The sequence below is a fragment of the Borostomias antarcticus genome (assembly GCF_949987555.1).
Source record: "Borostomias antarcticus genome assembly, chromosome: 33".
Taxonomy (NCBI): domain Eukaryota; kingdom Metazoa; phylum Chordata; class Actinopteri; order Stomiiformes; family Stomiidae; genus Borostomias; species Borostomias antarcticus.
In genome coordinates this window covers 962743-978438 of record NC_140266.1, presented here as the reverse complement: position 1 = coordinate 978438, position 15696 = coordinate 962743, and the positions used below count along the sequence as shown (strand labels likewise).

General features: G+C 46.9%; 1 protein-coding gene across 1 annotated transcript; it reads left to right on the top strand.

The window, feature by feature from the left end:
- Positions 1-7410: 7410 nt before the first annotated feature.
- rspo4 (R-spondin 4) lies at positions 7411-14282 on the top strand (the record flags this gene model as incomplete). The annotated part of the gene is made up of 5 exons (XM_084460687.1): positions 7411-7507; positions 9786-9974; positions 10716-10853; positions 13080-13283; positions 14278-14282. 5 exons carry the CDS (start codon positions 7411-7413, stop codon positions 14280-14282), a joined length of 633 nt encoding a protein of 210 aa, XP_084316813.1.
- Positions 14283-15696: the final 1414 nt, after the last annotated feature.

The following is a 15696-nucleotide window of genomic DNA, read 5'->3' as shown; positions in this document are numbered from 1 at the left end:
CCAGTAGCTGCCAAGTAAGAATGGTAGCTAGGTCTCTAGCTAGTAGTGTTGTTATCTAATGGCTAGTGTAACTGTTATTAGCAATGTTTCTAGGTAGTTTTGCACTGGTTTGCTAGGTAATTTTGTGTTGTCTTGTCAAAGTTGCTTTACCCACCAAAACCACCCCGAAAGGCACTCGGAAATAAATACCCTTTTTGAATAACGTGTTTCAAGGTAAACAACCAATCACAAACTCTGCTTTAGTCGTATGTATTGCATGCTAGAAATGATTTTGCCGTAGGCCTATGTATTGCACGATGTCAATTTGTGCAACATACGCAGATTTGAGGGATTGGGCTGCTTGAGCAAAGGAAAACGGGCAGACTTTAGGAACATAATGCAAGTGAATAGCCGGGAGGGCTCCACAATCATTCATGAAAAGGCTGGTATTTTACTGATGGGTGCTGCATGATTGAAAGACCTTTGTCACACATGACAGTTATAGACATCTTGCGTACATATTTGGTCTTTTACACAACCGGTCCAAAACATCAGCAAAAAAAGATTACATCCAATAAATGGGGTATTGAAACCCCTTATTTGTACTGTAGCCTCCCATGGTCAGGGGTCCTGAAGCACCTTCGAGCTGCACCCCTCGTTTCTATGAAGGGTAATTCATTTGCACAGCAGAGACTGACAGTCTGTCTAGGCAGTCTGCCAAGCCACCCTGGTCTCAGAACATATAGTCATCAGTCTGGTTTATCGTCCCTGTGTTTGAAACAGTCTCACATAATCAGGGAGACTGTGTTTACACACACACACACACACACACACACACACACAACCACTAACCAGCGTTTCTGCTGTGGCTGCATCCATTCTGGATGATAAACAGTAACAGAGAGAGAGCTGCCACCATGACGGAGTTCCTCGGGCCGGCAGGAATGATAACATCTCCATCTGCAGGCCCTTATCTAGAAGGGCTTATGTGTTTGTTACTGTATGGAGTACGTTTTAGGTCAGGTGGACTACCCTGCTACGTTTTATGTACTGTGTGTTTGTAATTGTTTATTGTGAATTATGTATTGTGATTTCTGCCATCAACCTGACAAACGACTACAGATGAAAGTTAGCCTGTTGGCTATATCTGGCATATTTACATTTATGTATGTATTTATTTAAATGTTTATGTGCTGTCCCTATTTTAAATAAATAAACTAAATTAAACTAAACTAAAACACATTGTTGAACAGTAGTTAATGTCTTTGTGGTACCCTGCTGTTGGCACTACTTATAGTTCATCTCTTCGTTTACTAGGCCTGCCCCTCTGCCAATCTGTTGCTCTCAGTAACCTCTGTGTGCGTTTATGTGTGTGTATTGTACCTTGTCTTGCTCAACTCGTCTCTTTTGCCCAACATCCTGATTCGTGACACATGTATGTTCTAGAATGTCCAGATGTTATTCCGTGGGGATATGGGGGCGTGTCCAACACTGAGCTGCGTGTTCTGTAGGCCAATATCCCAAGCGTGTGTTCTGGGCTTCGATGCGCAACGCGGTCACATGTGTCAGTCCCGGCACCAGCTGTATGAAAATGGGATGTCCATCTCAACCACAAGCACGTCTGGCCTTCATTACTCAGCAATGTCACTGGACATCGTCCACACTGCTATGGTAGTCCCCTCTCCTGTCCTCTCCTTTTCCCTCGTCTCCTTTCCTCCCTTCTCCTCTCCTCTCCTGCCCTCTGATGGGCTATTTCATGTGAACCCTCCTCATAAAGTGCGTCGGCAGTCTGTGTGAGGAGCCAGAGCGCATGGATGTTCCTATCTGAGGTATATGGCCAGACAGCACCAGAGTTGCCGATTTCTAGTACAAAATCCAAGCTAGCTAAAATTGGTTGGATCAAACTGTTTTTAGAGGCCAGGGGAAAATGTTAGATGTCCAATAGTAGACATGATGCTGGTGATGGACCCTGGAGACCCCAGGAACATGAATGGTTACCGGCCGCCTTGACAGTGCTGCGTCCCAGATAATGAATTAAAGAGAGCTTGGGTGGTTGTTTCTATGTGTGCTGCCATGTGTGTGTGTGTGTGTGTGCGTGAAAGAAAGAGAGAGAAATGTCTGTGTGTTAATGTGTGTGTGGAGCTCGAGCTTGCGTGCTTTGGCCTAACAGACCTACTCAACACATGTGCCACACACACAAACCCAGCTGTGCCATGTGGTGCTGATTGTGAGCAGGGAGCTGCTGTGTAAATCTCGGCTAAACTGAGCTCTTTTACACACACACACACACACACACACACACACACACACACACACCCACACACACACACACACACACACACGCACACGTACACACACACACGGCTTGAACCACTGCTATTAGTTGGTCCAGCAGTGAGGCTCTGTCTCTTGCTGAGTCCCGGCCATGTCAACCTCCCGTACTAATCATTTAGCCTTTCTTAAACCACACACACACACACACACACACACACACACACACACACACACACACACACACACACACACACCATTAAGAACACTATCTTTTACAGTAATTACTTTCGCCAAGGGGACTGATGTTTGCCTAATCTCTCAGCATGTTATAGCTGGGGGTAGGGAGGGGGGCGGGGGGGGGGCAGGGGGTAGATATGGAAGCGCGGAAAGGGGGGGGGGGGGCAGCGTGGGGGTCCTAGGAGATATATGTAAATCGATGGGGTTGAGTGTTCCCATTCCCGTTCATGGCTCCATGTTATTTACCACTGAGGAGCAGTCAAGATTGAGATGTTCTCTGTACCACTGATGCCCATTTCTCCTTCATCTTAGAACATAAATACAGAACCTCAACTATACAGTACCCAGTTTTTTACATCTCCATTTTGTTGGCAGTGATGAGGGGGAGGGGGGCCCCTCTATATGTCCAGGCCCAGGGGCCCATTTTTTCATGATCCGTCTATGCACCCACTCTATCTTCTTCTCTTGCAATCAACATTTATTTATTAGGGCCAATGTTTTAGTGCTGAGCATCAGGTTGTATTTTTGGAAGAGCACCTTACGGACCCGAACAGGTTCTGTTCGGACCCTTAGAGTTCTATCTGGAACCTTTTTTCATAGGGTTCCTCTTCCATGGCTGGAAGATGGGATGTCAGAGATCAGGTTGCAACCCGTTCCCCTACAGGGAATTTTATACGGCATAATGTTTTTATACTTTAACCAAACACAGGCATATCGGGATTAGCCTAGTAGGGGATCTAACCCCGGACTGAGCCAGGGACTGAACCACTTGTGCTAAGCTCCAGCTAAAGTACATTTCACCACCGACGTTCCCAGACCAGAGGTAGTTATGCCTGTGAGGAGGGGCCAATGGGTAGCTAGGGCTGGGGGGGGGCGACGACGACGACATTCGGAGATCAAGACGTGGGATCGTGGGTTCCAACGTACAGACGCCCGTTGGAGTCAGAACTGAAGGAAAGCTGTTTCCTCTCTTCCTCTCTCTTTCTTCCTATTATCTTTTATTACTGTCCCTCATATCTAGCTGGGGGAGCTGTTCGAGGGGCTTGCTGTGTGTGTGTGTGTGTGTGTGTGTGAGTACAAGGGGGAGCTCATGCTACAGATTTGCCGTTTCTCCCTCTTGGTTGGAAGGCAAACCAGACAAAGAAAAGCTAACAAACTAGAAACAGCCGAACCCAAAGCCTCAGTGATCAACAACGTTCGGTCTGAGCCAAAGCACCGGGGGCATGTGTGTGTGTGTGTGTGTGTTTTGTTTTAGCGTGCATGTGTCTAGTGTGTGTGTAGAGTATGTGTTAGTGTGTGTGTGTGTACAAGAGAGCCAGTTTTGGCCTGGGATCTCCCCAGATGAGGGGAGACCTAGGGTGTCTGGGCTACACTGAGCAGATACAGCAGAAACACTGTGACGTGCCACTACGTAGCCAGTTACACAAACACGCACACACACACACACACTCCCATCTGGAGCACATTTAGACTGTTGTCATGGCCACATGGGCTTTCCCCCCCCTCCCCAACTTCCACAAACCCTTTCGTGCTCCTGCCCCATCAAACATGCAAACGCACACACACACACACACACACACACACCAACTCCGTGCTCTGATAACCGTCTTCTGCTCCCTCCGTTGATAGGAGGGCCCAGCGGACAGGGTTTTGCGTCATGGCTTCTGTGAAGGCGCTTATTACATCAAGGCACAGTAAGGCGAGATGTCTCAGCAGCGCTGACCTCCGGCTGACCCCGACGCTGCCATCACCACTCTGCTTCGTTCATTGGTCGATCCCCAGAGACGAGGTATGAGAGTCATGGTCAGTGCTGCTCTCACCTCTTCTCAGCACACTGTTGGCCCGGCTGGTAGCAGCAGGGAACATCCTGGTCCCAGACAGAGCAATGCACTCTGGGAGGTAATGGGTCAGACTGGTTCAACTGGTAGGATGGCAGTAGCCTCATTTCATTTCATTTCAAACCTTTATTTAAACTCGTAGGGCAATTGAGGTTTCCCTCATTTCCAATGCCGACGAGCTCACAAGCAAACACCAACATCAACAAAACAAGCAATTTACAACAATAATACAATTAAGATCTAAAACAGTGACAAGTTGAGGAACAAATGTCTTTGCCATGGCTCTGAACTCCGTATGGGAGGGAAGCAGCTCTAGATTCAGTGTCTGTTGGAGAGAGTTCCAGGTCTCTGGAGCCTCGGACCCTTGATGATGTAGCACACAGCAGTAGAGGTGAGACTAAGCACACCTGCTTTCTGAAGTTGTACACTTTATTGTCATCAGGGCGACATTGACAAGAGAGCCTGCTCTCAATTGTCTCTCCTGAATAAAAGTTTCAATTCAATTCAATGAATCCAAAGCGATCGAAGTCATTCATTGAACTGACTATTGTAACGAGCTCCTTGTTTTGGCTACATCTTCTCAGAGAGTAACATCTGGATCACTCAGTCAGAAATTGTTAGGGTGGGTGGTGGAGGTTGGACCCAAAATGCAGACGGCAAGCAGCGTTGGTTCAAAAAGGGCGTTTTAATTATAAAACATATTATTATTATTTTCAGGGTCAGGGGGCAGGGGTGAGCAGGGCGAACCAGGGGCCTAGGGCAGGGGCGAGGGTCCAGACTGGGAGCAGGGGGCGAACCGGGGCGGGACCCGGCCCGAACCATAACAGAAATATGATCATGACCAGACTGTCTCAGTGATCTGAAATTCAGCAAAATCCATCAATCACAGATGTTGATTTTGGGAGCTAGCCTACAACAGTGAATAGTTATTTCAGTGGAATATAATTTGGAGCAGGAAGATAATTTGAGTGACATTTTGAACGTATAAAGCATTGTAAACTTTCAATAACTTTTATGAATGTTGATCTAATCTGAATCTGGAGTCTTTAGTTCCCTCCTCTCCAGAACATATTTCACCCATTATCAAATCAACATTCCCATATTTAAATGATAAAACAAATACATAAAATGTGCGAGACAGAGCTGTACACTGAAGGCAGCGAGGACATTTAATCTTTGTCAGGCTCCAAATCCAGTTACCACAGTTTTCACAAGCAGAATAACAAAAATCTCTGCCTCAAACAGACAAATAAAAACCATCATTAGGATTAAAACCACGCTTAATTTACCCATGACTGCCACTCTGCTACTAAAGAATTCAATTGGCCTCTGTTGTAGAGAAATAACCATCTGATAATCTCACCGTATAACTGAAATTAAGGGCCTGGATCTGGCTGGTGTGCCTTTGGGCCGTTATAAGAGGACCCTTAATTGACAGATTGCTGCTCTCCCAACCCCCTCTCTCTCTCTGATAAAAAAAATACCCCTTTAACTTTGTTACTGCCTGATAGGTTTACACTAAAAGCATTATTCGGCTGCATGAAGGAACCGAGACTGACGTGTAAGGATGTCTATGATAAGTGAAGGTCCTGTCTCGCAATTTGACAGCAGCTATTAAACGGTGAGTTCCCCTCCAACCAGTCTGTGTGGGAAGGCGCCTGGCAACCCCACCTCCTCTCCGAGCTCCACGCGTCTGTGAGCGGATCCCCAGCCTGGAGAGCTTGGAGAGCTTGGATAGCTCCATCACACCGCGGACCTGCTCTGGATAGCTTGGATAGCTCCATCACACCGCGGACCTGCTCTGGATAGCTTGGATAGCTCCATCACACCGCGGACCTGCTCTGGATAGCTTGGATAGCTTGGAGAGCTCCATCACACACCGCGGACCTGCTCTGGATAGCTTGGAGAGCTCCATCACACCGCGGACCTGCCGGGGCGCGCATTCTCCGCCCAGATGCATCTGCGACTTTTAGCCATTTTATCCTTGGTTTGGGATGCTATCACTATGAGCCCGGGTGCAAGACAACGAAGCGGTGAGAATATATCTACCATGATGGTCCGATCGTTGTTGTCTATTGTTGTAAAAATCTAATTAAGTGAATGGCTTTGAAGATTCAACTATTTTAAAAGGCTACTGATTCATCTGTGTGAATTGTGTTAACATTACAATTATATAGTAACATTCGAATGTGTTTAAACATTTTTTTTGTGTTACAAAAATGATTAGCAAGACTTAAAAGCTAGTTTGTGAACGTTGTTTTTGTACATCATCTTGTTTCAATGAACACGTGTGGGAAAGAACTAGCCTGTAAAATACAATTAGTGGCCTAATGTTTTATTTAGAGCAAACAGATTTGATCATTGTCGTGCTTTTTACTTTTTATGCAGATTGTCCCCCGCCAAAAGGCCCTACAAACATGAAACTTATTTACTTTCCTCACCAACAAACATTTGTTACTTTCCTCACCAACAACAATTCTAACATGTCGGTCCTACTGAGAACTATTTCACAAACGTTGCTTCTTCTAGTGCTTATTCTCACTGTTCTACGGGCTAGGGTCTATTCAGTTGACAGACCAGCTAGTTTGACTGGACCTCTGCTACTCTGGCTACCCAGCAAACACGCAACGTCAGGGAGACGTTCAGATCATGTCTTAATAACGTCCGTCGGTCCAGAACCCCCTTTGTTCGTCTGCTGGACCCCTCAATATTCACACGTCTGGCTTGGACCCCTCTAAGACGTTGCTGGACGTGCAGAACAGGTTCAATATCTGAACGTCTAAAAAAACTTTCATTCTGGCTCCTAATTGGATGTCTTTTGGACGTCCGAAAAAGACATCTTAAAGATGTCTTTTAGACGTGTCTTTGCTCAGTGGGTAGTAGTCTAGTCTGTGCCGCTCCTCGTTCTGCCAGGCAGGTAGTTTCCGTGTGGAATTTGACTTTAACATCGGTCCTAGCCGGAAAACACCCTAATTTCAGTTTCCGACATGTAGGCTCAAACCTGAGACCACGTCCTTGTCTGATCGGAGGGCTGTCACTGGCTGGAACCGTTCAAGTCCAGCTCAGGCTAACCGGTCCTGACATGCGGGACAACTATTACCAGTCCGAGGTCGCAGAGGTCAACCGCAGTGCGGCTCTGCTGTTTGACCCGCTGTCACTGCTCATCTCCCTGCACGTGTGTGAGGAGGGAAATCCTCCCTCATCTGGCACCACTTCCTCTGGCCGGTCCAACACCCCCCCTCCACGGTCCACCTTTCTAGAGCAGAGGGGTGAAAGGGCAAATGCTGGTTGTAGAAGAGGTGGTTCGGTAACAGGCTAGTTTAACCCTGACTTTAGCTTAGATCTAGCTGAGACCTAGATAAGAACCCAATCTCTCACTAGGGATGTTAAACAGTTAATCGACTATCGATTAATTGCGATGAGAATTTACTTGAGTAAGATTTGGATACTCCATTAATTGCTTTTTAATGGAATGGAACTTTTTTTTTGAACAAACTTTTATCAACGGGAGTTGTGTGAAATGTAATCATGATTTCAAGGTCTGACTGCACATGAGGGCCACGCCATGTAGTGAAGGCTAATTGGGATGCTGGGAAATTTCAACAACACAGCGTAAAAAGACCCAAAAATGAAGCGAGCAAAGTGCAGTCCGGCGTGGGACGTTCTTAGCAATTAATCAACTATTGTTTGTTAAGGTTAATAGTTTGGCCTATCGATTAATGCAATTCCTTGAAATTTGCAACCCTATCTCTCACACTATACAAACACATTGAAATAGAGCTACTGTAACATGTTTTTGTGTTAGGTAGCCTAGTTGATGTTTAGCCTCATTAACTCAACTCAGGTATCATATCAATGCTAAGCTAGCAGCGGTATCCACACACCCAGAAAACACGCGACGTCAGGGAGACGTTCAGATCATGTCTTAATAACGTCCGTCGGTCCAGAACCCCATTTGTACGTCTGCTGGACCCCCTCAATATTCAAACGTCTGGCTTGGACCCCTCTAAGACGTCTGTGGACGTGCAAAACGTGTCCAATATCTGAACGTTAAAAAAAAACATTCATTCTGGCTCCTAATTGGATGTCTTTGGACGTCCGGAAAAGACAAAAAAACGTCTAAAAGACGTGTCTTTGCTCAGTGGGTAGCAACTTATTTCTGTGCCCTAGGCAGGGATGCTCGTATCTAGACAGTGCTTCCTGGTTTCTGCGCTGGCTATATCCGGACAGTGCTAACTACTTCCTGTGGCTGTCCCTTTCAGACGACCCCGGTTTCTGACAGACTAACGGAGCTGTTGTCGCACCTGGAGGTCGTTAAGCGCGTAGCGCGATTCCACAGGGTTCGGAGGTCAACAGTTACTGCTACTGGCTCTCCAGACCTGCTGAGCCGAGACACATCCCCTCACATGACACAGCTGGACGGCAGTTTGTATTGTTGTAACAGCCCTATAGAACAGCCCAGTGTTATTGTACTATAGAGCCGCCTGCAACGTTGTTGTCGTCCCGTGGGGCTTCAGTACGTTCTCCTCTCTCCCGGGTTTTAATGCCTGTCATCCCTCCATCCAGATACGTCTCTCCCTCCGATCCATCAACAGAAATACAGGGGAGTGATGATTAGAACCATCTGACACACACACACACACACACACACACACACACACACACACACACACACACGCAGCAAGCCCCTCGGGCAGCTCCCCCAACTAGATATGAGGGACAATAGCATAATAGGAAGAACGAGAGAGGAAGAGAGGAGACAGCCATATTTCAGTGCTTAGCCCTTTCTCCAACAACAGCCATGAATCTGGACCAGATTGACGCCGGAGACCAAACACGATGTCTGGAGCTGATGGAAAGGATTTGGGTCTGGATGTCAGGCCTGGGTCTAGGTCTTGATCTGTGCCTGGTTCTGGATGTCAGGCCTGGGTCTAGGTCTTGATCTATGCCTGGTTCTGGATGTCAGGCCTGGGTCTAGGTCTTGATCTATGCTTGGTTCTGGATGTCAGGCCTGGGTCTAGGTCTTGATCTATGCTTGGGTCTGGGTACAGTAGGTCTTTGTAACATGAGTTCAGAACCTTACCATGATCTTTTAATAGATCAGAAATGATCTTTTAAATCGATCTTCCATAAGGGATTCATTTGACTTGAGTTTCAGGGTGTTTCACATGAAATCTCATTGGTAGCAGAACCCTGACACGCCTACCTGCTTCGATCGGCTCGTTTGGGCCGGTGAGAACATGCTATTCAAACTCAGTGGTCACCAAATATCGGGTTGAAGATACTCGAAACGCATATTAATGCCAGGTGTAAATGTAATCAGGCTAAATCATTATCTAGATACAATCTCGACACGAGACGCATTTTAATGGTGTTTTAAAGGTGTAAACGGCTTCAATATGATGCCGCGTTATGATTGGAGGATGTCTGACGTTCTTTCCGCTGTGGGTCCTTCAGCTGCCAGAGGAGACCAGGAGGCCTGCAGGAGCTGTCTAGAGTGTTCCCGTGACAACGGCTGTGTGCGTTGCCCTGAGCGCCTCTTCCTGTTCCTGCTGAGAGATGGGATGTCCCACCACGGATCATGTCTCCACGCCTGCCCTATGGGACACTATGGCCAGAGGGGACAGGACATCAACCGTTGCCTCAGTCAGTGTGTGTGTGTGTGTGTCTGTCTGTCTGTCTGTCTGTCTGTCTGCCTGTCTACCTGTCTGTCTGTCTGTCTGCCTGTCTTTCTGCCTGCTTGCCTGTACTGTCTGTCTTTCTACCTGCTTGTCTGTCTGTCTGTCTGTTTGTCTCTTTCTACCTGCTTGTCTGTCTGTCTGTCTGCCTGTCTGTCTGTCTGTCTGTCTGTCTGTCTTTCTACCTGCTTGTCTGTCTGTCTGTCTGTCAGTCTGTCTGCCTGTCTGTCTGTCTGTCTGTCTGTCTGTCTGTCTGTCTGTCTGTCTGTCTGTCTGTCTGTCTTTCTACCTGTCTGTCTGTCTGTCTGTCTGTCTGTCTGTCTGTCTGTCTGCCTGTCTGTCTGTCTTTCTTTCTACCTGCTTGTGGATATAATTCAGTCATAGATGTTATATATGAAGGATATAATTCAGTCATAGATACATAATTCATGTTTAAAATGGATTTAAAATCTCACATTCCCTCCACCCTCAGGATCACTTCCAGGGTCATGTATTTTCAGCTGTATTTTAAAATCCTCAGTAAATGATGTAGAGTATTGCCATGTCGCAGTGTATCGTGATACAATCGTATCGTGACCCGTGTATTGTGATACGTTCTGTATCGTATCGTGAGATCCTTGCCAATACCCAGCCCTACTTGTCTGCCTGCCTGTCTGTCAAACTGATATCTGTATTAAGAGTGCCTTGATGAGACATGTGTTCCTCCCAGAATGCCGCTCTGCTGACTGCGAGCGCTGCTTCAGTAGAGACTTCTGCACCAGATGCAAGGCTGGACTCCAGCTGTTCCGAGGGCGCTGCTACAGCCGCTGTCCACCCGGCACCTTCCCCCAGCTGACAGACTGCGTCGGTGAGTCATTTACCAACTCCGCGTCTCTCTCTGGATCTGGTTCCGCCTACTTAGAAGCATGTAACGGTAACCGTGGTATTATGGTAACCGCAGTATTTTTTGGTCGCGCGGTAACCTTGGGACTGGCTCGGTAAAACCGTAGGCTAAACTCACTGTTCTGGACTGGTCAGTCTTAGTTATATCAAGCTAACTATTGGCATCGGTGTGCTTATCGGTGTCATATTTATTCAGTTTGAGTAATTTCACGATCGAGCTAGCTAACCACCTTTAGCTCAGTTGGCTCAGTTGCTGGTTAGCGAGGAGTCCCAGCCCAGTTGATAACCCTCCGTTGCGGGTTGGGGGGATGCTGCCTCTCATAGCTAACCAGCAACTGGTCACGTAGGGCGCATGTTCAATCCACACTAGTCACGTAGCTTTCCGTTGCCCTGGAGGTCCACCCGTCTGTGAGCGCAACAGAGGATGCCTGGGATAATTCACAGACAACTTTTGCCTTTTCCTACTCATAAAGATTTGGCACGATCTTCTCAGCAAAGTGGGTGCGCGACGGGATCTCGTAACGTGGCTCAAGCACATCCAGCATATGGAATATGGCCTCATGTCTGCAGCTATAAACACCCCAATAATACCTTTTGTAATAGCTTTAGCCCGGTCGGATTCTTTAGCTAAGGGCTGCTTAAATGCCGTGGTGATGAGACTGACTGACTGACTTGTGAGTCTAGTTATGGAAATGAAAAATTACATTTTCAGAAATATTGCACTTTCTTATAGTTAGTAGTACTTGAAGTTGACATTGAAGTGGTCCTCCTATGAGTTGACGATACCAACAGTGGCCCCAAGCCAATTTGAGTTTCAGACCCCTGCTCTACAACATCAGCAGGATTCGCCCTTTCCTCACTGATGAAACGGCGCAGGTGCTCATCCAGGCCCTGGTCATCTCCCGCCTGGACTACTGCAACTCCCTCCTCGCTGGGGCCCCGGCGTCAGCCATTAAACCCCTGGAACTTGTCCAGAAAGCTGCTGCTCGCCTGGTGCTCAACCACCCCAAATTCTCCCACACAACTTCCCTTCTCCGTTCTCTACACTCGCTCCCTGTAGCGGCTCGCATCCAGTTTAAAACTCTGGCGCTAACCTACAGGGCAATGAAAGGAACAGCCCCCTTCTACCTCCAGACCATGGTGAAACCCTACACCCCCTCCCGACCGCTACGCTCTGCTACCTCGGGGCGACTGGTTGCCGAGTCCCCTGCAGTCGATCAACACGGTCACGGCTCTTCTCTGTCCTGGCCCGGCAGTGGTGGAACGAACTGCCCACTGATGTCAGGACAGCAGAGTCACTGCCCATCTTTCGCCACAGGCTATTGTATTTGAGATTGCTTATCTTGCACTTTGCCTTCAGCACTAGATTATGCTCTTAGTCATTTGTTTTAGAAAGGAGATGCACTTGTGAGTTCTGGCAAGTAGTAGTATATTGGCTTTCCTACGTTAAATGCAATTATTGTAAGTCGCTTTGGATAAAAGCATCAGCTGAATGACTGTAATGTAATGTAATTCTATCTCTTCATGTTCTGGCAGTTGCATGTTCACTCTTCCTGGACCACTGGGTCTGTTATGACAGAGCTCAAACACTCCAGGAGTAATATTATAGTCGCTTTCCCATCAGAAACTACTGTACTTTTCCCCCGGGGGGAAAATCCCCTAGAACTCTCTAAATGGTAAATGGTAAATGGTCTGCACTTATATAGCGCTTTTCATCCTTAGCGGCACTCAAAGCGCTTTACAATGGCCTCTCATTCACCCATTCACACACACATTCACACACCAATGGCGGTAGCTGCCATGCAAGGTGCTAACCTGCTCATTGGGAGCGATTTGGGGTTAGGCGTCTTGCTCAAGGACACTTCGACATGAGGACAGTCGGAGCTGGGATTCGAACCACTGACCCTTCGATCACTGACCTCTATTCCCTAGGACTCCCCAGGAAGATCCCATTCAGACAGCGGGGTAGAAGCTCTCTCGCTTTATAGCCTGTTATATCAAGGCAATTCCAATGGGGAGAAATTCATTCATTCTTGGATTTCTGTCAGTGGGAAGCATCAGATGTCTTAGTTACAACAAGATTGAACTAGGAGATACAGAGTGTGAGATACTAAGTGTTCGTTCTCTCTCTCTTCTTCTCTCTCTCCCCTCTCCCCCCCCTTTCTCTCTCTCTCTCTCTCCCCCCCCCCAGAGGGCTGTGAGCAGGGGCCAGAGGGGGTGTGGGGTGACTGGAGCGTCTGTACGCGCGACGGCCTCAGCTGTGGCTTCAGGTGGGGCCGCCAGACCCGGACCCGGACCCGGGGGCTGTCCTGGCGGATGCCTGAGGAGGAGGCGTCCCTCTGCCCCCTGCAGAGCGAGAGCAGGAGGTGCAGGATGAAGAAGAGATGTCCTAAAGGTGAGATAGAGAGAGGGAAAATATCCAGTTATTACCCTAGAGATATTACCACCTTGCATTATTGGTTTAAAGGTACCCCGAGGAGTTTATTTTTGGTTACGAAACAGTCTCATTTTAATGTGGGTGAATCTACATTACCCACACTTGTTTATGTGTCCATTTTCGACAAATGTCGTTTCTTGTACGTAGTTTTTTTTTAGATTATTATTTCGTGGTCGGGTCGTCCAGAACTTCCTTGGAATGACGAAACGATTTACTGCAGTAGCCTACAGCGCCGACAAGACGAAGAATAATTTAAATATGTCAAATGAAATACGTTAATGTCAAAAGTAACATTACTAGTAAGACCTGTGTAATTACCTCATCGGTGGCCATCGTTCCGTCTTCAAAACACCCGGCTCAGGTAGCTAAGGTTTACGACAGTGCGCGAGGAGACTCATGGGAAATGTGGTCTTTTTGGGCGGAAAACACGTCCGCTTCCCGAAACCCCCTCGTAGGGCCTTTAAGCCTACTGAAGGTTTGTAGCTAAGTGAATACAGTCAAAGACAAATGTGGCTAGATGGGATTAGAGAAATGGCCACACACTTCTGTTTCTCGGGCGGCTCGGTTGGTCTGGTGACTAGCGATCAACAATTCCTTTTTTTCCAGTTCATCATAAACTCACAAACTTCCAAAATGCCCTTCCAAAATATGACAATACTCTATATTCCTTTAAAACAGAATGTGCTGTACATTGTCCTGGCTCATGTTTGAGCGCGATGTTTACGTAAGCAGCGGAGTTTTTTCTTCCTCCTCACTGCTCGTGATGCTACACTGGAAGGCACTTTTGTTTGCAGCAATTACCATTATCATCGTCAGATCAGATGTCCAGTGGCATTAGCGACGGAGCAGCGCGATCTGGAAGGTTCTCAGGAGACTCCACCAGCCTCCTAATCACACCCAGCTGGGGTGAAAAGGCTCTGTGGCATCCTCAGACATTCCTCCGCTATCCTAGATTAGACCACCGCTTTTAATTTCCACTCGACACTGTTATTGCTTTCAGATGACGATGACTCGTCAGATCACTGTTCCCTGCCTCCTCCTCCCTTTGTCTCGTTAAACGTCGACAGCTAAGTCGGGACGGTTCAGAGTCTGTCTGTTGCTGGTCTTAACTCGAACCCGCACAGATTTGATTGCTTGAAGCAAGTTTACAAAAAGCTGCGTTGTCCACTTTTGGTGTAAAAATGAAAAAAGTTCCTTTGTCTTCCATGGATTATAAAAATAAGTAGCAAACAGGATATACAGACATATGCACATACTAGTACATACATACATACATACATACATACATACATACATACATACATACTTACATACATATATACATACATACTTACATACATACATACTTACATACATACATACATACATACATACTTACATACATACTTACATACATACAGTACATACATACATGCATACATACATACATGCATACATACATACATACATACATACATACATACATACAATACATACAGTACATATGTAAATACATACAATACAAACATACTCAGTTAAAAGTGATTTTAGTAATAGTATTTTTTGTAAAAGGTAAAATACAGTGTATAAGGTGTTATATAAAGATGGTTTATGGCATCAACTAGGCGCCGTGTCATCCTGGTGTTTCATCAGTCAAGGCTGTTGCACATTATGGTGTTTATGAAGAATAGAACATAGCGCCGCCCCCGGCAGGGGCGTGGCACCAAATTCTGTGCCCTAAACACAAGCGTTCTCTGTCGCCCCCCCGCCATTGGGCGCCTTGGAGATGGAGGGGTTGGGGGGGGGGGGGGGGGGGTTGTGGTGGCATGGAATTTGATGGAGGGGGCCTCCTCTTGTCTCTCACACACTAGCTAAAGGCTTATTTATGCTCCCTTTTCGTACGAAAATGTATCCGTCCTTTTCAAATGCTGTGACAGTCACTGCCCACATACTTCCAAGCGCCAAGTGTCCCACTTGGGAAACGAACATTGCTTTTATTTAACTTATTTAATAAGTTAACAGCCCTATAAACAGCCCTATAAACGTGAATGTCTGTGACTGACTGTGATGAAGTTCCTCAGCAACTCGCACAGCCTGTCCTCATAAACGTCCGCCGTTTAAATCCGCTGCTTTCAAAAGTGACAGCTTCTTCTTCTGTTCGTCGTGTCTGGACGTGTCTCGCTTAAACTGTGGCTACGCTGCCCCCACGACCTCCGGTGGTAGACCCTGGTACTGCTCCGTTACGCCCGTATCCGTAAGCTTTCAGAAGATGGACAAAATACGGTCAAAATGGTTTGAACATCATATTAAGACATCTACACACACGCGTGCACACACACACACACCCTGCCTCACTCTAATCTAAATCACAATTATTCTGCGGGATATAGAC